The 22681-nt window shown below is 44.0% G+C and overlaps 3 protein-coding genes across 3 annotated transcripts; all 3 read left to right on the top strand.

Annotated features, from left to right (window-relative positions):
- Positions 1 to 12945: 12945 nt before the first annotated feature.
- On the top strand, positions 12946 to 13574 carry LOC117148351. Its single transcript, XM_033315693.1, has one exon. It carries the CDS (start codon positions 13033 to 13035, stop codon positions 13537 to 13539), a length of 507 nt encoding a protein of 168 aa, XP_033171584.1. The 5' UTR covers positions 12946 to 13032; the 3' UTR covers positions 13540 to 13574.
- Positions 13575 to 14204: 630 nt separating this feature from the next.
- LOC117140536 (lysosomal alpha-mannosidase) lies at positions 14205 to 17676 on the top strand. Its single transcript, XM_033303529.1, has 5 exons — positions 14205 to 14303; positions 14529 to 14899; positions 14961 to 15431; positions 15491 to 16406; positions 16471 to 17676. The coding sequence occupies exons 1-5, from the start codon at positions 14220 to 14222 to the stop codon at positions 17650 to 17652; spliced, it is 3024 nt and encodes a 1007-aa protein (XP_033159420.1). The 5' UTR covers positions 14205 to 14219; the 3' UTR covers positions 17653 to 17676.
- A 1401-nt stretch (positions 17677 to 19077) lies between these two features.
- On the top strand, positions 19078 to 22273 carry LOC117146342 (lysosomal alpha-mannosidase). Its single transcript, XM_033312480.1, has 5 exons — positions 19078 to 19158; positions 19221 to 19591; positions 19654 to 20124; positions 20188 to 21031; positions 21092 to 22273. Exons 1-5 carry the CDS (start codon positions 19078 to 19080, stop codon positions 22271 to 22273), a joined length of 2949 nt encoding a protein of 982 aa, XP_033168371.1.
- The last annotated feature ends 408 nt before the right edge of the window (positions 22274 to 22681 follow it).

The following is a 22681-nucleotide window of genomic DNA, read 5'->3' as shown; positions in this document are numbered from 1 at the left end:
TGCAGCGGACACCCCTGCTCCTTGGACCTGTAAAAGACGAGTTATTGGCGCTCCCCTTATTTTTCCGTGATGAATCCCATTCGAGTGGGTAGGTGTAGTGGGTCGAGGCGATGATGGCGGCTGTTCATTTGCATTTCGAGGGGACTGGGCGGGTTTATTGGTGGTTGACCGCCGGCCAAAGGATGATAGCAATTTCAAGTGCAATCCTTTATTCAGCAGGGAGTGTGTATCGATGTTGCGACCATAAATTCCTTTTTCCATCTTTTTGCATAAAAGTTTCAGTGGGCAAGTTTCAAGTTAAAGTTCAACCGATTTGGGTGCTATTGAAATCGGTGTTCAGAACTGAAAGAGTCGAACCAGTAGGTGGTTATTTTGAAAAGGGTTATTTATGTGCAAATCTACAAGTTCAATAAACAAACATGATGATTGTGAAACAAAGCTCTTGATATTTTGTATTCTTAGATAACTTTTAAAACAGACTCTTGAATCTATTGAAGTGTTAACATAAGTTAAGTGTATCAAAGCTCATATAAATCCAAAAAAGATTTAAAAGTATGCATGAAGTCACGTCCGTTTTCCTTTCAAATATTGCCCAACAAACCTTGGATTTTAACCCAGTTTTCCATTCAAGCACTATGCCTACAGCTAAATTGGAAATTCCATTAAGTCACCAGATTTGCAAGTAACTCTTTCGCCCCCATCGGAAAGGCTTTCCTTCCTTTAATCTACAAGTTAATTTCTTACCAAAATAAGCAAGTGCTGCCATAATTGAATTTCGTGAGCAACATGTGCCGCCTTTGAGCAGACCCTGGTCCGAATACGGTACCGGATCTGAATCTGAATCTGAGTCAACGCAGTGCCAAATCCGAGTTCCAATTCCAATTCCCCCGAAATGAGGCCCGAAATACCACTTTATATAATACTGTTGACATATGTTAATCAGGCGTACGAACACGCGCCGCAAGGAGAGAGACAGAAGGATGGGGGGATAAAGCCGAGGACCCGGACCAAATCGAGCCGTGTGGAACGAGGATGATGTTCCTGCCGATGATGATGATGGTGATGATGTTGCTGCTGTAATTCCTGGCGAGGGGGTGATGGTAATGAGGTTGCTGCGGGGCGGGTCAAAGGCATTAATTCGAATTCAATCTGCAAGGCGCAGCTCAGCGACAAAGTAAAAAGCCTATTTGAGGCACACACACACACCCACACACACAGCGAGCCAGTGAGATGAAGAAGGAAGGACGAAGGACGAGAGGGCAGCCACGGAAACAATCTGATTGGAATAAAAGCTGCAGAGTGGCGGGGGACGACAGGACTTTTGAAACAAGGGTTGTCCTCCAATTCGACGTCTGTTGGCAGTTTGGGAGATAATTTAATTTCGGATTCGCATGAACGATGAGATAAAGCCCACGGCCGAGTTACGAAACGTGAGGGTGAATCGAGTCGGACGGCTAGCATATTGATGCAATCAACTAATCTTCGCGCTTCCGTAGCGCTGACCCACTCCCCCCTATTTCAGAGCCCGTGTCCTTGGAAACCATCCCAGCGATAGACCACAGTTGATAAGAAAAACGTCCATATGCAATACCATCCCCGTGCGATTGATTTAACATATTTCAATCGGATGTGCTAGTGATGCGTGATTCGAATGGCGATCGGGATCGTAATTGTCCTGCATAAAGGAGCTAACCTAATCGACCTATTGTGGACGCAAAAATGGACTGAAATTAAACTAATCCTTGTTCCAAAACAGAAAATTCGATTCAGCAAATACTACTTTTCAAGTGACTGACGTCAATATTCAGGCATTATTTCGAAATCCTTTTTTCGAGTAAACATGATCAATAACCATTTTGTGGATGCTGCCATCACTAACTGACCCATTTGATGTCACGCAATTAGGATGGACCGATCCGCTTTGATTTTGATCTATTTTGTGCATTGGGCCGAGTAAAAAGGTAGAAATTCAAACAGTTTGTGAAGAGCTAGCATCCATTTGGTAATTTGCCAAGACAAAGGCAGTCAAAAAATAAGTTTTTTACTTTGTATATTTGGGTGCGAGGGTCCACTTGTAATTTGTCTACCAGACGCTGCCTCATTTCTGTACTATTTCACATTATATTTTCGCTTATTTTTTTGTTGTTTGCAATTAAACGCAATTGCGTTGGCCAGTAACGACCCACTCCCCCACAACCCGCCATTTTCCGTGGGTTTTCCCTGGGTTTTCCTAGCGACGCGACGTCGCCATCGCCATCGTCGCCTGACGCGCTTTTAAAACTGTTTCCTGTGCGCTAAATGGCGTTTTTGTGTTGGATCCCATCTACTTCTTCTTCTTTTGCTGCTTCTTCTTGTTTTTGTTTTCCATCAGCAATGGCAGGGGGCGGTGTAAATTGGGGGAGGGGCATCCATTGCAGGCGACGATAGTTTATGTCCCTATATACCCAGCAAAAATGGCGACATTAAATGAGCAAAAACTTTTTTATATCATTTCTTTGCACTCCACCGAGTTCTGGATGGCGTACACTTGGAAATTTTTGTTGGTACTAAAATTTACTTTTTACTATTTATTTAAAATATTTTTGCATTATACAAAACTTAAAAATATACAAAAGTAAACCATTCTTCGAATATTTTTTATAAATTTGAAATTATTAGAAAACAAAATTCTAGTTATAACATATTTTTAAGAGCGTAAGAGACTAACAATTAATTTACATATTTTGTATTGAAAGGTCTAATGTAAACAACAAAATTATTAAAACACTATTTAATATGTATTTTCAGTAAATTTAACATTCTCTAGGTGCAATTATTTTGCGTGTGCACTTCTGGGTGCATTTCTTAAACAATTAAAACTTTGCTCGTCTACCTACAAAGTTGCCAATTTGGATAACCTCTAAACCAGAACCGATGACAGAGGGCCAAAAGGGGCGGAATGGAGGTGGGCATGGAGAATGAAAAGCGGCAAGAAAAACCGAGCGAACGAACGAACGGGCGACAATGAAAATGAAAAACTTTAGCGCAGAGCAGTCAAAACCAATTTGGAGAATTTAATTAAAATTGCAAAACTTTGGCAACTGATTAAATTTTCGCAACAAGAGGCAGCTGCAGAGAAGTGGGGCCAGGTAAAAAGCTTAAAACAACCAACAAGAAAACGGGGGAGTCCACAGCGACAAGTTTAAATTTTTAAACATATCAGAGGGAAACGTTGAAAAAATCTACATTCGCTTTCGTTTGCAGTGAAAATGTTTCAGGAACAGAATAACGCAGAATATACACATATATATACGTGCATGTTTGTGTACATATAAAATATGGCAGTCGGAGCAGGAGGAGTTCTGAAAGCAGCCCAAAAACAGAAGGACACCAGACTCATTGCCGGGCTGCTCTGGCGATGGCAGCCATCATCGTCATCGCCATCGCCATCATCATCATCAACTGCAGAAGGAGCAGGAGCAGGAGCTGAGGGACCAGGACCAGCGAACGACAGACGACGACTGGCAGCAAAGTTTCCCCAATTTAATTTCATCATACTCCCGGGTGTGCGTTGAACTAACGAATGGAACGAAGGCCCCGAGATCGCTGGAACTGTGGGGCGAGGGCAGACATCCATCGCCCAGCAATCACGTAGACGACCCCCATCTGCATCCCCCAACTCAACCCCGAAAAACCTGCGCCCTAAAAAGTACTCTTCTGGGGGTGGCTATCCAATCGCCATGCTGGCCATGGGTTCCATGGTTTGGGGACCGAGAATTGAGGACTGGCAGGACTCTGTTATTTTAATGAAAATTGGAAAGTGCTCCTCGCTCCGCTTGGCCCCAGTTCCTGCTCCAATTTCGCTCCTCTGACCGGCGCATTAATTTCAAGATGTCTTCGTGGGCACTTTATGAATATTGGGCGTTTCTTTGATTTTCTGTTTTCGTTTCGAATTAAGTTTAAAGCCGTCTTCAACGGAAACAGATTTTGGTGGAGGGCCCCTTCAATGTTTTATGAACCTCTTATTAAAATTGGAATTTCAGTCACGCGAATTGAAGACATGGAAATGGACATTCTTAAAAACTGTGGTAGAGGTAGCTCTTTATTATAAAATACTTTTGAATTTAGCAACTGATGTATTGAAATCGAGTTCTGCACAATGTGAAAAGGTTTTATTACAGATTACTACAGATCAATCTCTCTGCCTGGATTTTAAAGAGGCATTCGTACCTTTAAAATTTATTCAAATATTCTTCTTTTCAAAGTACGTATTTCACTGTCAGTCGCAGAGAGCGAATATGAGAACTCCCACCTCCAAGAGGTCCTGGTCTCAGGCCAAGCTAATTAGCACCCATAAAACGCACATAAATATGCGCAGCCCAATAAATTATAAATTATGACTTTGGCACCACCACCAGTGCCTTAGATCGTTGGCCAAACCGCAGACAGACAGACAGGCAACAGTTTCATAAAATTTCCACTCGACTGCGCAGAATCTCTGCACAAGGATATAGGGGAATGAGAGCCCAAATCAGACTTGAGGCGGATGCACGAAACAGTGCGATGACTTCCGGTATTAACTAATTTTTTGCGCCCTTTTCCCCCAGGCGCATCTTTAAAGCCGCTTTCCCAAGGTTGTGCGAAAAAATAAAGAAGGAAAAAGATCCCATCCTGAGCTATCCGCTATCCTATCCCTGGAGTGAAGTGGCTGCCTGGATGGTTGGATGGCCAGAGTGGCGGAGGATGGGGCGAACTAATCCCCAGCACTCATGATGCCTTTGGCAAATACTTTGCACCGCCGACTGCGCGACGAATTGGAAGCAATCCGATGTCTGTCTGCACATAGACTCCACTTGGGGGAGGTGATGTTGGTGCTACTACCCTCTGTGGTGCTGCATGGGCGTTGCTCTTGGCTGGGGGTTGCAAAAAAATCTTAAACAAAGTATCGGGCCCAGACCCTCGGAGCACTCCAGGCCACTCGTCACTCCGGGGACCGGATTTCTATGGGCCGGCTGATATTCGGGGCCAGAATAGGAGGCTTAGAGTCAAGTGAGTCTCAGCTCCTCGACGGCACAAAGTCGGGAAGTTAGTTCAGGTTCAAAGCTGACTTCTGCCGGATAAAGCTGACAGACTATCTGAAAGTATCTGACGGGAAAGTAAGTCTCCAAGAGAAAAGCTTCTAAAATAAAATATTATATTCTAATACTAGTAGAACATTAGGAGTTTGAAGCATATTTTTAGGCTTTCTTTGCGATCGTAAATATCTTAATAAAAATGTTGAGCTTGCAGCACATAGTCTTCAGCAACTTTTGTATAATATTCGGCTACAATTTTCCCATTTCTTTTTCACCATTCTATTTGCACTTTGCGATTCAGTGAACGGAAAAATTATAGACAACTAATCGATGTGGCGTCGCTATATAAACTTTTCCCAATACATTTCCTTCAGGATAAACTTCCCAAGGTGTTTGCGCTTGTTTTACCAACAATTTGCTGGTCTAATGGCCCAAAGCCGGGCGCGGAATAGGCTGGCAAATGTTTTCCACTTGGCCAACACCAACAAAAGTCTTTATGACGGCTTTAGGGGCTTTCCGTCTGTTTTCAGTGTTTGTTGTTTGCGGGTCGGTGTAAACCGCCAACTTTTATGGTAATTGTTGTTCTGCTATACATTTATATTTGCATTTTTCTAGCTTTTTCCTGTAGGAGATATTTTTTTCCGGGAATTGAATGGGGGATCATTTTGTGTGGAAACCGGAAAGAGGGAAAAGAATCAGTTTCCTTTAAGGAAAATAATTTGAATGTTCTTAAACTTAACTTTTGTGCAAGTTATCATTAATAACATTTTCCTTACATAAATTCAACATATTTTAAACCCCTACACAGCGTTAGAAACAATTAAGGCTATACAACCTTATGCACTCAAGGAATCACATTAGGTGAAATCAAAGCAAACGGGTACGATTTCCAGTGATTCTCTTTTTTATGAATGAACCAACATAGTGGCAATTCATTAGAAATTTCACAATATATTACGGAATAGAAGGAATTGCAAGTAATAGAGAAAGGTGAAGTTGAAAATGGGGATTACTGGCCAGAATAACAAACAACGCTTGACTTTTGGGCCGAGTTTCAGTTTTGAGGCTCAGGTACTCGGGGGCGATTCACATGAAATATGTTCGATTGGGAAACAAGGACTCCGTTGACTGGGTTGTTGAACAATGCCAAATGACGAATGACGCATTATTCCCGACATCGAATTGTGTCACTGACAACCGCATTCAGGGACATTTCCTTCTGGCTCGTTTTTTTTTCTTACCCTACCCCTCAGTCTGCCCATTTTGCACCCACACAGGCAGCGAAGGGCTAAACAATAAATAATGCCAATGTCATGTTGTTTAAGGTGTATAGGTTCTAACATAATGCGCAATCATTCACTTTAGCCCGATCGTAATGTGAAAAATGCATGTGAACGATTTGATTGATTTTTACTCGATTTTAGGACTAGCCAAACCTCAAAAATCAATTGGAAAACTGACAGGATGGGGATTTTCCCAAAGGAAAAAGCCTGTGAAAATTGTAAATACCAAAGTCAGCGGATGGTAAAATCCTCTGGTTTGTGAAATCAGAATTTGCAGGATAATTTTTCATTTCGAGCTAAGGCATTCCTGTAATCAAATTATTTTTTAAAATCCTTTATTTAATACTTCGACGTTGTCCTTATTTAACACCTTTGCGTGAAATATTTTCCATCGTGTAAATTATACGCCTAAGTTCTGTACATTTCTTTTTTCACGCTCAGCTGTACATTTACTTTATTTTAAATATAAATTTCGCATTTACACTTGAACTCTGCTGGCAGTTGAGCGCCCATTGAGCTGGGCAGGGGGTTTTTGTGGGGCAGGAGAAGGACCTCCTGGCATCGCCTGTCAGTCAGTTAGACATCGGCGGGAACGTCATCGTTGAGGCACAAGAACAAAAGGACTTCCGGTGACGTTTAAATGCGTGGCATGTCACAGCGCAGCGGCAGACAGCAGCATCCTGGCTGAAGGCTGCCTTCGCTCTGCGTCTGAGTCTGAGTTCTGAGTCCTGAATCCTGAAGGCTCAAGCTTCGGCAGCGGCGTGTGCCGGCAGGAAACGCGCCAGAACGCAGAGGGGTAGAACCCAGAGGGTTGCCCCGTGAACTTGCATTCCATTTATGCATATTTTTTGGGGGTAATGCCCAGCAAAATAAAAATAAAAAAGACAAAACATAAAACTTTTGCATTGATTACTATTAACTAATGAAGCAGCAGCAGTCACCCTTGCGGCAAGTTCAAGTACACATGTTGTGGGACACGCCTCCATTTCCACTCCCATTCCACTTTCCGCAGATTGAACAATCAGCCGAGCAGAAGTCGCAAGTATATCAACTTATTAATTTCATGAAGTGCCAGGCACATCAATGTCTTCCCATGGAGGCATCAACAATGAAGACTCCCTGTCACCACCTAACAAGATCCGCAAGGAGCGTCCTGGCAGGAGGACTAGATCCTGGACTGCGGCACATCACATCATCACGTATGATTACGCACATTGTTCGTGCGCAGCTCAAAATGCTGTCGAAAATTAAAATTCAGAGACCCTCCTACTTAACTTACCTTACCTAAGCCCATGAATGCACTGAGAAATATGAATCTATCTAGAATATTAAAATGTCACAATATTCTTTTTAGGTATTGAGCTAAAATTTAAAAGAAGGAGTTATGCTACATCCACTAGTGACTCGAATTTGAAATAGAATAGAATGAAGATACGAACGCCAGAGAGGAACTGCCTTTCCCCTTTCTTTTTTCAAGTGTACCAAAAGTGTAAGGGGAAAAAAAGTGAAGCAAAACAACGACGTGATTGCATTACACAATCAAAACAGGCACAGCAGCTCCCAGGTCGCAGTTCGCAGGGGTTGTGTCCTTCTCCCGTCGCATTGAGACGAGAATCCGGCGAAAAATCAAAGCCGGGACACTAAAGCACTAAAGTAATAGACCAACCGACCGAACTCGAATCCGAATGCGAATGTGGAAACGTGTGCGTGGGCGTTGCAACTGCTCCGCCCCATCATCAGAATCCAATCAAATTAACAACAACAGGCCGCAGAAGCGGCAGCAGGAACAGGAATCGGAATTGGAATAGGAATAGGAACGGAGTCTGGGCTTATGAAGCCCCTGATGAACCCGATTCCCTTTTCCAAAAACTGCACCCCCTTATCCGCCGGAGCCGCCTGTCGATGGTACGTTAATTTCAATTTGATTTCCTTTTGGTGTGGGAGGGGGAGGAGAAAGGGACTGACGGTCTGAGCAACAATTATACGGCAACTTCATTAGGTCAACATGCGGCATTACTGTGCGAACTGTAAGAACTTGCCAACTGGAGAGGGTGGCGTTGGCCAAGGGGGCGGGATCACTGGTTTGCGGCTTACGCAACGCTCTCGCTGGCGATGATGATGACGATGATGATGGGGGCGGATGCGCAAGGGGTAGATTAATCAGGGTAAAACTATTAATTAAATACCAATTCATTTCCGCAAATTCAAAGCACACACACACAACCAGCTACCCATCAAGCCAGCCAGCAACCCACAGATGTGGTCCTTTGTGTGGACTCTGGCTGGATTTCTATTTCAGCTGGAACATTTAGCCGCAATGAGCAACCTGATGGCTGCTTTGATTTGGATTTAGATTCGGTGGTAAAATGCGTCAGGTATGCTAAGACGTTTGTGGTTCTCGGTTGTGTTTAAGAAACTTGAACACGGATTGAATTGGAAGGTTCTAGCCACAAAAGTTTCTTAGCAGGTCCTTTACTCAATGCGGGGAATAAAAACATAAATAGATAAACCTACAATTATTCTCCTCATCATCATTTTTAAAATTCGAACTGAAATCTTTTGCATCATATTTTTCGTTCTCAGAGCAGCCACATCCGAAATCACAGGTAAAATAAAATAAGTCAAACAAAATTTCCCAAAGGCATTTGCTTTATTTATAGCAAACCCATTCAGGACTAAATTACCCAAATCAGGAACCCATAAATAGCCCTCAAGCCTAGATGATTCCCCTAAATTGTGACAATTTCACTGTACCTAGCAGTGAATTTTGCCTCACAGGCAAAAATAACCAAAAATAAAAGAAAATAATGCAGACTGACGGGGAAAAATGGCAACAAAAATCGTCATAATAAAATCCCAAAGCTTATCAGTAAGCGCAGCAGTCAGAGTATTAACTGAAACAAAAAAAAGGAGAAAGGCCGAGGTGGGACAAAATGATACACCCCACAAAGATCTCAGCATGGAGCTCTGCTCATCCGGTGTGTCAACAATTCCCAAGCTTCAACGCTTTGATGTTTCGCAGGCAAAGGGACCAGGACCACGACCACGACCACGCCCACGCCGAAAAGCGTGATGATGATGAGCAGACGGACGGAGCCACTAAGCCCAGACAGTGTCATCCACTCTGACGGCTCGATGGCATCATTAACGCATATTCCGGACTGCCTTTCGGGCACAGGCAGACACCCGGATCCGGCAACCAGGATCCGGGACGCAGCATCCAGAATCCGAGGGAGCCGAGGTTAGAGGCTCGCTCCGTTTCCGGCTTTTGAAGTTCGAGCGGCGGGCTTTTAATTTTCTTTGTTTTCACACTGACGTTTGAGGCCAAAAGGCGTAAATTAATCGAAGGCTTAATTAGCACACACCAAGCCAAGGACTCCCCGATGACGATGATGGCTCGTTGAGTCGGCGTCAACGTGGCGTATGATTAATAAACAGCTCCCTGGCGGATAAATTCCCCCCGCTGCCAATTCATGTTGTTGTTGTGTGCGCTGCACTAATTATAGGCATCAATGAAGGTGAAGGTTGTCAATATCGCCCGGCGCAACAGCCCGTCGCACTGGCGGTGCAAAAATTTCCATTTGAAATGTTTTGTAGGTTGCGGAAACAATGGCCTGCCTCCGACGAGGTAATCCTACAGCACCACCCACTCCGCGTCCGCATTTTTGCTTTTCTCGTACTTTTTTTTTTGCCATGAGTACTGAGTACTGCGGCAACGTAGTTGGCTGCCACTTAATGTGTTTTGCATACTAATTAGGTTGTTTGGCGGCTGCCGTCACATTTCAAGTGTTGAAACAGGTGACAGAAAAAAAAGAGAGAAATACAAAAACGACATTAGAAGCAGCAGGAAAACGAAACTCGTTGCTGCAACAGAACCAACTGCACTCGAGGCCAACACTTTGCGGGTGCAGCCAAGGAAAATGGCAATTGTTTAGATTAGGCTTAAGTAGTTGAGGAATGCGCTACTTGCAACGGACGTTGAATCAACGGAAATTTCAAGCGACTCCTAATCACAGTAACTAAATTACAGAGGAGTATCAAGCTCTCTAAGTGAAAGTCTTAGCTTAAAAAAATATTATTTTCCTTATAATTACCAATGCTTTCATTTTCAAGTTCAAGCGATTTTTAATTCCCATTTTCACGCGCTTCCGCCAGCTAATCAGTTGGCTTACAAGGGCGCAATCTTTAATTACATTATAATTCTGGTTAAGTGTGCCATTAGCATTATCAATCCTCAAATCGAAACAATAAATTTTTGACAAATTGAAGTGCTTCGGGTTTTGTTTACCTATTTGATAAGGCATAACCAATAATGCAGATAACAATCAGGTGGCAACAAAAATACGTAAAAAATTAGTTGGTTGAAAAATTTAAATACAGTCCACTTCACTGGATTAAAGTTATTATTGGGATACAAAATGAATGTACATAAGTAGCAGATCTGTGGCCTGACATGCCCCAACCCAAGCTCATCTGCAATTTATGCTTTATAATTTGAAAGGCAGATGACTTCCCATGAAAGTGCAGAACTGACTTGTAAGAAGCGCGTGGCTCAAAAACAACTAGAACATAAACAGCAAAGCTGGAGAGATGCAAAGTGAAAAATGTTTTAATTACTCATCTCAAGGCGAATCCGTAGCCCCTTCGCCCTACGCCCCTGCCGATTGACGCTTCGAAGGGCTGTGGGAGGAGGTCAAACACGAGAGAAAGTTCATGAAATTAAATAAGTTTGTTAAAATATATCTGATTCTGAATCAAAACAAATGAGCAATCGTATCTTTTTTCAATTTTTTAACTTTTAAATATTCTTTTTTCTAGTGCTGTGAATTCAAGATTAGCTCCAGTGCTGTAGAATCGTCAAAGTTCTTCTCGCAATTGTTGCTGTAACACTCGAATGCCTCCATTCTGATATTTGCTCCCCGTTTGCCGCCGTTGTGTGCTAAATAGTTCCCCAAGGGCCGAATCCACTCGAGTCGTGCTAATGACAACACCCCAGTGACAAGGAGAAGCTCACAAGGACGAGCGAGTTCAGATGCCAAAGGAGGCCTTTAATGCACGATGCTGCATTATGCAATACTCGAGCAGGACGAAACAATATTTTACTGCAGTGCCGGAGTGGAGCGGAGTGGTCCCTGCCAAGAACGAAGTGAGAAGGTGTGCAGATCCTTAGCCAGGACCTGCGGCACTGCAGCGTGCTCCATTTGCACACATTTCGACAAGGCAATTAATTATGCTAAACTCGTTTAGAGAAAGGCAACAGCCCCATGCAAAAGAACAAAACAACGTTTGAATTGAAATATTATAAGTATTAAATGCTTATATTTCGTGTGTAGAGTCCAGAATTTTAAACTAAATAAATCAAAACCAGAAAGAAATCTAAGAAAAATCATAAGCCCATTAATCTTTTCCGCATCCGTTTACCGCTCGAAAGGCTCCGTAATTCATCCCTGAAATGTTGCGTGGCGTGCGGAACCACCTTTGACCAACGCATTGGATGACTTTTGAGTGGATCTAAGGCGGAGATCTCCGGCCAGAAAACACTGAGGTCCTGACATTTGCGCTGGCCATGCGCAATTAATTACAAAAGTGTTTGCGGACAACTGGGCGGGCTGATGGGGTGTTTATCCTGTGAACCCCAACTGGACATGGCCATGAGGATAGCCAGCATTTCTTTTTGCCAGCCAGCTAGCCAGCGTTTATGGGGCTCAAGTGGTCCAGAGACCGAGAGAAGCGGCAGGTCTTTGCTTTGAGGTTATTTGCTTTTAATGACTCGCAAACTACACCCGCACCCGCACACACGGCGTATGCGTCATGTGTGTGGACGGACTGCTTAAGTGTTTTCAGATATCGCGCATCAGTAGCCAACGACAGTCAGCCCTGGGCCCCATGGTTTGTTGACTTTTAGACGCTGTTTGTTTGTCAGCACAATTTTGCTTTCCTGTTTTTTTTTTTTTGTATTATTTTGCATGTTTTTTTTGCCCATATTTGTCCCATGTACTTTTTGGCTTTTCATCTTGGCATCGACGCAGACAAGCGGCCACATAAATGAGCTTTGAAGTTTGCATACGCGAGTGCAGGCAGTGCAGTCTCACTGGCTGAAGGGATAATGCGACGCAATTATAGACGGAGACTGAGACTGGGTCCACGTCCACCCCCACCCGATTATATCCTTGAAAATAAATTGTTTTGTTAATTATTTATGGTTGGTTTAATGAGTGTGTGCCGTTCGCTGTGTGTTTACTGTACTCAGTGTTCGCTGGCGGTCTGGGACGTCGACTTCCATGTGTTTGTTATACTTTTGCATTTTGCAATTATTTTAATGAGTTTTGCATTTAAGCGATTTTATGCAATCATCGTCCTTCGCAATAGTGTTGGCTGCGAAAAGGGATATGTGCATAAATACGAATGTGCTGCATAATTGCCGTTTTTGCTTCATTAAAAAATATGTCTTTATATGGTCGGCAGACTCATTAAAAGTTGAATATATTTTATCTCATTAAGTTCTTTCAGGTCTTTCATCAGTGCATTTGATTCGGCTTGATCAACGAATAATAATGCCCATATAGTTAGATATTTGACACTTATACGAACTTAGTAAAAGTCAGATATCCTTTTCCCTTTACATAAGAGTAAAAATATAGAGGAAAATTTGAGGAAACCAAAATTGTAAGTCAGAATCGAATTAAGCCAAGATAATGGAAGAACTTGTAGACCTGGAAGAACCTTATCTGTATATGATTGGCATACCGGCTGGTCTTCGCGAGCACTGGGCCTACATAGTAGATTTTCTACATCCAGAAGAGAATCTTCAACAAATCAACGAACCAAATGTGGAATTAGTGCCCCCCTCACAACGGCAATCCCGAGAAGACACTACGGACTTGGAAGTGGCGCCCTTACCTGAAGCGCCGAGCATTGACCTATCTGCTGCTGGCGATGGACACCACGTCATTCCCCAGATCGCTGATAACGAAGAGCCGATTGTGATTATCTTTCTGCCCAGAATAATGTCATTACCATGGTCCAGTTTAAAGCCTCTGAAGCCGGTGATCATTGCGGCCTCAAATATTCTCTTCAGAAAGATACTGTCTCATTTGGGAATCGATTTAAGTCAAGTCTTTGCCCTCGGCTTATCATACAATACTCATTTAACAATATTTCACTGCTTTATGGAATACCTTACATCCTGGCTAACTGGATAACATAATTTTTGTTTTAAAGTGTGCATTCAAATAAAAATGGCATAATTTTTAATTTTAATCAAAAACAAAACTCTTAATTGATTGCGATTACTGATTGGGTGTTTATGATAACAAATTCAAATCATTTGCCTGTGGTCCTAATATTGAAAACACTCCTCAAGGTAATCAGGTACTCATGGCTCCCTGAAGGGCTATTAAAAAAGACCGAAAATAGACCTTTAGCCCCCCAAGTATTAGCGCCTCGTTTGGGGTCTGAATTTCCTGGTCTGTATTAAATAATAACCGGCACTACATCTTGGTACAAATTCATAAACATTGTATATGAAGTACCATCGAGTAATCGTCAATGGGAACTCATTTTACTAATCGCATGGCAGCGATTAGAACCAATTAAGATACCAATTAAGATATGCATTGACTGGCGATCGCGAATACACTGAACTTGAACTTCGTAGTTAGAATATCAGGTTTTACCTAAGCTTTTGGTTATCGTTAAACCGTTTTATAGGCCCTAAGCCTAAGCACAAGCCTCTCGAGGGTCTAAAGTGATTGCTTATCAGGCTAAAACCGTGTGGGGGCCTCCTATAAAAGCAGCTCCAATTTCCAAAGAAAGTCAGTTCTGTTCTCGAATCGAAACTGTATTCGCGGTCAGTTCGAAAAGAAATTGGAAAATCGTCGCCATGAAGTATTTGTGCGGCATTGTGCTTTTTGTCGCCCTTTTGGCCCTCAGTGTGAGGCCATCTGAGGAGGCTTGTGGATACGAGGTGAGAAGTGAATGCCAGAATGCCACAGGAATAATATGTGGAATTTGAAAAGGATGTAAATACCGTGAAAGTGATTAAATAAATTGACATTCCTTTATGCTAGAAAAACGGCAACAAAAGTGCTTAATGAACATGACATTTAATGTTCAGGTTGCTAATCATCAAACCGATTTTGTTTTGAACCATCAAACAACTAAACCATTCAACGTTTATAATGCATTTTAGGCATGCCCCAAAACCAAGACAAACATGATCAACATTCACATGGTGCCCCATTCTCACGACGATGTCGGTTGGCTAAAGACCGTCGATCAGTACTTCTATGGACACAGGAGCAACATCCAGCACGCTGGTGTCCAGTACATCATCGATACCGTAATCGCTGAGTTGATCAAGGATCCTGCCCGTCGCTTCATTCAGGTAGAGACCTCCTTCTTCGCCAAATGGTGGGCGGAGCAGTCGGAGACTGCGAAGCAGGTCGTGAGGAAACTGGTCAACGAGGGTCGTCTGGAATTCACCGGTGGAGCATGGAGCATGAACGATGAGGCCGCCGTGAACTACCAGAGTGTCATCGATCAGTTCACCCTGGGATTGAAGTGAGTGTTGGAAAAGAGGAGGCACAAAGTCCGAAATCTAATGGCAATATGTATATACCAGATTCTTGGACGACACCTTCGGTTCCTGCGCCCGTCCCCGCATCGGTTGGCAGATCGATCCCTTCGGTCATTCCCGTGAGCAGGCCTCGATCTTCGCTCAGATGGGATTTGATGGAGAGTTCTTCGCCCGCATGGATCACCGCGACAAGAACGACCGTATCGACAACTTGGGCATGGAAATGATCTGGGATGCCAGTGATTCTCTGAGCAACGATGAAATCTTCACTGGCCTGTTGTACCGTCACTACTCCGCTCCTCCCGGCTACTGCTTCGATGTCCACTGCGGTGACGATCCGATTATTGACACCAAGAGCTACGACAACAACGTCAAGTCCCGCGTGGATGACTTCCTTAGCTACGTGACTACGGTGGCCCAGCACTACCGGTCCAACCACATCATGATCCCCATGGGTGATGACTTCCAGTACGAAGATGCCCAGGTCAACTTCAAGAACATGGACAAGCTCATCAAGTAAGTGCTAAGAATCCGGATGATTGCTTACCCATACTCATCCTTTTGACTCCACCTAGGTACGTCAATGAGCGTCAGGCCGAGGGCTCCACCTTCAACCTGTTCTACTCCACACCCGCTTGCTACCTGAACTCGCTCCATGAAGGTCTCCAAACCTGGCCCAACAAGACTCAGGACTTCTTCCCCTATGGCAGTGACGACAACAGCTACTGGACCGGATACTTCACATCGCGTCCCACCCAGAAGCGCTTCGAGCGCGATGGCAACCACATCCTGCAGGTGGCCAAGCAGCTCAGTGTTTTCGCCGACCTGAACACCAAGCAACAGAAGGAGGACCTGGAGTACCTTCGGGAGATCATGGGTGTTATGCAGCACCACGATGCCATCACTGGAACCGAGAAGCAGCATGTGTCCGATGACTACGATCGCATTTTGTATGATGCCATCCTCGGAGGAGTTAACACTGCTCGCGATGGTCTGCGCAAGCTGACCAATCTTCCCAACGGAGAGTTCGAGAGTTGCCTGCAGTTGAACATCAGCGAGTGCGCCTTCACCAAGGACGATGCCGACAACGTGGTGGTGACCCTGTACAACCCATTGGCCCACACTTCTACCCAGTATGTGCGCGTGCCTGTAAAGAACGAGAACTACCAGGTGACCGATGAGAAGGGCCGCGTGGTGGCCTCCGAAGTGGTTCCAGTTGCCTGGCAGGTCCTGGCCCTGGAGTTCCGCAACAATGATACCCAGCATGAGCTGGTCTTCAAGGCTTCCGTTGATAAGATCGCTAACTACTACATTAAGAAGGTCGCCAGCCAGGAGACCAAGAACGTCGCTGCACACACCAAATCGAAGAGGTCCATCAAGTCTGAAGAAGCAAACTTGGAGGTGCCAAAGCGTTTCAAGAAGGTTCACTCCCTGAAGAATGCTACTGAGACCTTTGACGACGATGAAGGCGAGACTGTGGTGCAGACTTCGGTATGTTAATGGTTTTTAGTTAATTTTGTATCTAATGTAACATTTTGATTCCTATCTTTATTAGCAAGTCAAACTTGTGATCGACAACAAAACTGGTCTTCTGAAGACTGTCGAAATGAACGGAGTATCCGAGAACATCGACCAGAGCTACGGTATTTACAGGACCTATGACTCCGGTGCATACGTCTTCCGTCAATATCACCAGGCTGACTTCATCGTCCAGTACGAAGGTGTTGAGTTCACCGTTTATGATGGAGCATTGGTCAAGGAAGTCCACCAGCAGTTCAGCGAATATATTTCCCAGGTTATCCGCATCTACGAGGGCAAGAACCTTGTGGAGTTCGAGTGGCAGGTTGGACCCATTGAGCGGGAAGAAGAGTTCGGCAGGGAAGTGGTTATCATCTTCAACAGTACCATTGCCTCCGACGGCGTTTCCTACACCGACTCCAATGGCCGCGAGATGATCAAGCGTGTGAAGGACCAGCGTGAGACCTTCACCCCCGGTCTGGACAGGCAGCCAACTGCAGCCAACTACTACCCGGTCACATCCCGCATTGCTCTGCAGGACAGCAAGAAGCGTATTGCCGTCCTGAACGATCGTGCTCAGGGAGGAGCCAGTATGCTTAACGGCCAGTTGGAGCTCATGCTGCACCGTCGTCTCGTCCGTGATGATGGCTATGGAGTGGGAGAGGCCTTGAACGAGGAGAAGTACGGCCAGCCCATGATTGCCCGTGGAAAGGTGTACCTGATTCTCAGCCCCAGCGATGAGTCTACCGCCGCGGAACGCGAAGCCGAGAAGGAGATCCACCTACCCTTCTGGAAGTTCTTCAGCAAGAACACTGGAAGCACCACCGCTGCTGCCAAGTCTGTACCCAGCTTTGACGACTTCCCCAAATCGGTGCATCTGCTCACCCTGGAGCCCTTCAACGACGATGAGGTTCTGCTGCGTGTGGAGAACTTCTTGGATCACACCGAGGGCAAAGTGGTTAGCTTCAACATTCGCCCGATCTTTGACTACTTGAACGGTGTTGAAATCCGCGAAACCACCTTGGACGGCAACCTGCCATTGAGTGACATGAAGCGCTTCAAGTTCCACCACGACAGCTCGGGACATAAGCCAGATGCTGTCGAATACTTCACCTCCGCCCACAAGCCACTGGCTGCTGAGCAGTCCCAGGAGGCCTCCGAGTTCAGCGTCACCTTGCACCCAATGCAGATCCGTACGTTCATTATCAAGACGGAGTAAACCAAAGTTCTCAATGCAGTATTTCATGAAATGTAAATAATTTAATAAATAAATTCAATGTCGAAAATTTAAAGCCTTCCTTGGTAAATCATTTATAGAATTAAGGGTCTAATTATTGACAATTTTACTGATATTAGGAAACTGATTAGCTAAACTTCATCATGGCTAAAGAAGGGAAATGTTTGATGGTCGGGGAATTTCTGCTAATATATACTCCTCCATTTGACGTTTATTAAAACATAAATATAAGAAACTTTAGTTTTAATGCAAAATAAAACTTACAAGTCAGCATTTATTCCTTGTGTCTATTATTCGACTGAAATTAATTTTTTTGATAATTTTGTTGCATAAATAAAATCAGATTAGAATTAAAAGTGTTGCTTTCGTATTATTCGAAATTCCATTTCACATATGGTAAATATAGGTTTACTCAAAATAAAACAATTTAAACAATTTGTTAACTTAAATAGCCACAGATTATTTATTATAAACTTTATTGCTATAAAGTGCGGATCGTTATTTAAGCATTTTTCGTTTCATGATGTTTTTTCAAGACAGCACTGCCTTACGTTTTAAATATAAAAACATTAACATGGAAAGCCATGACAGTACTACATGGCGTCTTAAATATATAAAAATTTAAATGGAAAACCTAGATAATGCTTAAATTTAAATATAACAATATTTAAATATTTAAAATAAACATAAATATTATTTAAATATTTAAAATCCCTTAATACTTAATTAATTTGTCAGTGCTTAAAAGAATCAAAACTTTTTCTTTAGACTAAAACTAAGATTAGTATAAACTTGAGAACAAGAATCCACGATAGTCACATAAGTGTTTTGCTGCTAAGGAGAATCCAGGTCACCATGAGTGGTTCGTTGGCTTTGGATTATTTTATCGTTAGCCTTGGTACTTCACTGTATCTCATCACTTCCACTTTGCGTGGGTCTTTCAAATTTCCGAAAAAAATTAACTAATGTGTTGCTATAGAGCATGTTACCTTCTGATAATTTCCAGTACAAACCCATAAATGGTGTTTTGAATGCAATCGGCAACTACAAATTGATTTTTTTAATCAGCAGATTAGCACTGCAACTCTGTCAAAACAGAAGCAATCTTTTATGGAGGCCTATTAAGATAAAAGTTCAATAATGACCAGTAGTAGCAATAAGGTTCATTTGTTTATAAGTTAAACCATTGATCGAAGCGCGGGAGTCATTAACCCATTATGATTAAAATACACTTAACTGACTTTTAAGTGCGCTTGTGTTTACGTAATCCGATAATGCATTCAAGTACCGATTGCTTATCACCAATCTCTGATATAAATGGGACAGTTTTCAAAAGTTAAGAATTCAGTTGTGGTTCTCACCTGGAACCATCAGTTACATCGATTTGGAAGATCGAGGAATACCACAATGAAGTTCTTGGGCATCGTCCTTTGCGTTGCCTTTTTGGCCCTTCAAGCTAAGTCAGCCCAAGCTGTTTGTGGCTATGAGGTGAGGAAAAGGATCCTTTTACCCGAATTGCTTAAACTAATAAAAGCATTTTCGTTATTCAGTCTTGCCATGAAACCAAGTCGAACATGATCAACATACACTTGGTGCCCCACTCCCACGACGATGTGGGCTGGCTGAAGACCGTTGATCAGTACTACTATGGCCACAGGAACAACATTCAGCACGCTGGAGTGCAGTACATCATCGACACCGTCATCTCCGAGCTGATCAAGAATCCCGATCGTCGGTTCATCCAAGTGGAGACATCCTTCTTCTTCAAATGGTGGGACGAGCAGTCTGAGACCGTGAGGGCAATCGTGAAGATGCTGGTGAACGAGGGTCGCCTTCAGTTCATCAATGGAGCCTGGAGTATGAACGATGAAGCTGCCGTAAACTACCAGAGTGTGATCGACCAGTTCACAGTCGGATTGAAGTAAGTTATGCCGTTGAAACTTTTTTGGAAAGAAAATTGTAAAAGTACCATTTTCATAAAAGGTTCCTCGATGACACTTTTGGAGTTTGTGGTCGCCCTCGTGTTGGATGGCAAATCGATCCCTTTGGTCACTCCCGTGAGCAAGCCTCTATCTACGCCCAGATGGGATTCGATGGCGAGTTCTTTTCCCGCATGGATCACAACGACAAAGGCAGGCGGATGAACGATCTGGCTCTAGAGATGATTTGGGATGCCAGTGAGTCGTTGAGCCAAGTCAAGCTCTTCACTGGACTCCTTTACACCTTCTACTGGGACACTCCCGGCTTTTGCTTCGACGTTCACTGCAGCGACGATCCAATTATTGACAGTGATAGTTACGACAACAACGTCAAGTCTAGGGTGGATGACTTCATCGCCTACGCCGCTCAAGTAGCCGAAAAGTTCCGCACAAACCACATTATGATTCCAATGGGAGGTGACTTCCAGTACGAAGATGCCGAGGTTAACTACAAGAACATGGACAAACTTATCAAGTAGGGATAGAATCTGGTTACTTTAAGTTCTGTGTTTTCTAATTCTTGTAATATCTATGTTAGGTACGTCAACGAACGTCAATCCAGTGGCTCAAAGTACAACATCATCTACTCAACACCCACTTGCTACTTGAACTCCGTGCACAAGAGTGTGCAGTCCTACCCAAACAAAACTCTGGATTTCTTCCCATACGGCAGTGATACTAACAGCTTTTGGACTGGTTATTACACCTCCCGTCCCACACAGAAGAGATTCGAGCGCGATGGAAACCATATTCTTCAGGTGGCCAAGCAGCTGAGCGCCTTCGCGGAGCTCTCGAGTACGCAACAGAAGGAGGATCTGGAGTACCTTCGCGAGATCATGGGTGTGATGCAGCACCACGACGCCATCACTGGAACCGAGAAGCAGCATGTGTCCGATGACTACGATCGCATTCTGTACGACGCTATCGTCGGAGGAGTCAAAACTGCCGGCGATGCCCTTCGGAAACTGACCAATCTTCCCAACGGGGAGTTCGAGAGTTGCCTGCAATTGAACATCAGCCAGTGCGCCTTCACCAAGGATGGTGCTGACAACGTGGTGGTGACCCTGTACAATGCATTGGCCCACACCACCAAGCAATATGTGCGTGTGCCCGTGAAGAACGAGAACTACCAGGTGACCGATGAGAAGGGCCGCGTGGTGGCCTCCGAACTTATTCCAGTGCCCGCGGAGGTCCTGGCTCTGGAGTTCCGTGATAGCGACACCCAGCACGAATTGGTGTTCAAGGCCTCCGTTGACAAAATCGCAAACTACTACATCAAGAAGGTTGATAGTAAGGAGAGTTCGAATAGCGTAAAGGTCATTTCCCAATCTAAGGCAAATGCTGAGACCTACGATGACGGAGAGACGATTGTGCAGACATCGGTAAGTGCCAAACTGTTTAATAGTGGAAACACCTCTTCCTAACTATTTAAAATCCATTAGCTGATCAAGTTGGTGCTGGACAACAAAACCGGCCTCTTGAAGAGGGTTGAAATGAACGGAGTATCCGAGAACATTGAGCAGAGCTATGGTCTTTATAGGACCTATGACTCTGGCGCCTATGTGTTCCGCCAGTACAACCAAGGAGACTTTGTCATCCAGGAAGATGGTGTCGAGTTCACTGTTTACGATGGAGCTTTAGTCAAGGAAGTTCACCAGCGTTTCAGCGAATACATTTCGCAGGTCATCCGTATCAGCGAGGACAAACCCTTCGTGGAATTCGAGTGGCTTGTAGGCCCTATTCCAGTTGAAGAGGAGTTTGGCACGGAAGTAGTTACTGTCTTCAGTAGTGAAATCGCCTCCAATGGCGTATTCTATACTGATTCCAATGGTCGCGAGTTGATCAGACGCGAAAAGGACAAGCGAGAGGACTTCACCCCCGAGCTTGCAGTCCAGCCTACTTCCGGAAACTACTATCCAATCACATCCCGCATTGCTCTGCAGGACAGCAAGAAGCGCCTTGCGATCCTAAACGATCGTGCTCAAGGAGGAACTAGCATGAAGGATGGTCAAATTGAACTTATGTTGCACCGCCGACTCGTCCGTGATGACGGCTACGGAGTGGGAGAAGCCTTGAACGAGGAGAAGTACGGCCAGCCCATGATTGCCCGAGGTAAGGTGTTCCTAATCCTGAACGCCGCCGATGAGTCGACGTCCGCCGAGCGCGAGGCCGAAAAGGAGTTCCATCTGCCCCTTTGGAAGTTCTTCAGCAAGAACTCTGAAGGCACAACCGCTGCTGCCAAGTCGGTTCCCAGCTTCGACGACTTCCCCAAGTCGGTGCATCTGCTCACCCTGGAGCCCTTCAACGACGATGAGGTTCTGCTGCGTGTGGAGAACTTCTTGGATCACACCGAGGGCAAAGTGGTTAGCTTCAACATTCGCCCGATCTTTGATTACTTGAACGGTGTCGAAATCCGCGAAACCACCTTGGATGGCAACATGCCATTGAGTGAAATGAAGCAGTTCAAGTTCCACGCTGAGGGTTCAGGAATTAGGGGATCAGAACCTGAGTACTACACCTCGTCCCACAAGCCGCTTTCCGCGAACCAGACGGAAGATGCCGCCGAGTTCGCTGTCACCTTGTATCCAATGCAGATTCGAACATTCATCATTAAACATGAATAATTGTATTTCAATGAAAATCTAAGAAATAAATAAAATGATGTCTGAATAAAAACACTGTTGTTTTGCTTTGACCTATAAGGAAACTCCTCATGCATACAGGGAAATATTACTAGTCATATGAATATTGCAAAACTTTACAAAATTCAATTAGGACCTTTGACGTTTTACATTAAACGTTAGTGGAGTATTACCATGTTCATATGGTATTGATAGTTACCTCATATAATTCATATCATATAATTCAAACTTTTGACTGTTGATTACTTTTATTTTATTATCGGTGTGTAGGCTCGATTACATAACTTTTATTTAATCAGTAAAAAATGGATATTATACTCTTTTTCAATAAGCTAATTTATCAATTAGGGTGCAAGTGCATTACAGGAGCTTCAAACCTTGAAGTGGCTT

The sequence above is a fragment of the Drosophila mauritiana genome, chromosome 2L, assembly GCF_004382145.1.
Source record: "Drosophila mauritiana strain mau12 chromosome 2L, ASM438214v1, whole genome shotgun sequence".
NCBI classification, from domain to species: domain Eukaryota; kingdom Metazoa; phylum Arthropoda; class Insecta; order Diptera; family Drosophilidae; genus Drosophila; species Drosophila mauritiana.
The sequence above is the reverse complement of the archived record's forward strand: the minus strand, read 5'-3'. Positions and strand labels throughout refer to the sequence as shown.

Excerpts from the sequence above, each read along its gene's own strand:
- LOC117148351 (XM_033315693.1), top strand. The coding sequence starts at position 13,033 with ATGGAAGAACTTGTAGACCTGGAAGAACCTTATCTGTATATGATTGGC.
- LOC117140536 (XM_033303529.1), top strand. The coding sequence starts at position 14,220 with ATGAAGTATTTGTGCGGCATTGTGCTTTTTGTCGCCCTTTTGGCCCTC. Across the intron at positions 14,900-14,960 it reads CAGTTCACCCTGGGATTGAA|ATTCTTGGACGACACCTTCG; the intron begins GTGAGTGTTGGA and ends TGTATATACCAG. Across the intron at positions 15,432-15,490 it reads AACATGGACAAGCTCATCAA|GTACGTCAATGAGCGTCAGG; the intron begins GTAAGTGCTAAG and ends GACTCCACCTAG.
- LOC117146342 (XM_033312480.1), top strand. The coding sequence starts at position 19,078 with ATGAAGTTCTTGGGCATCGTCCTTTGCGTTGCCTTTTTGGCCCTTCAA. Across the intron at positions 19,159-19,220 it reads AAGCTGTTTGTGGCTATGAG|TCTTGCCATGAAACCAAGTC; the intron begins GTGAGGAAAAGG and ends TTCGTTATTCAG. Across the intron at positions 21,032-21,091 it reads AGACGATTGTGCAGACATCG|CTGATCAAGTTGGTGCTGGA; the intron begins GTAAGTGCCAAA and ends AAAATCCATTAG.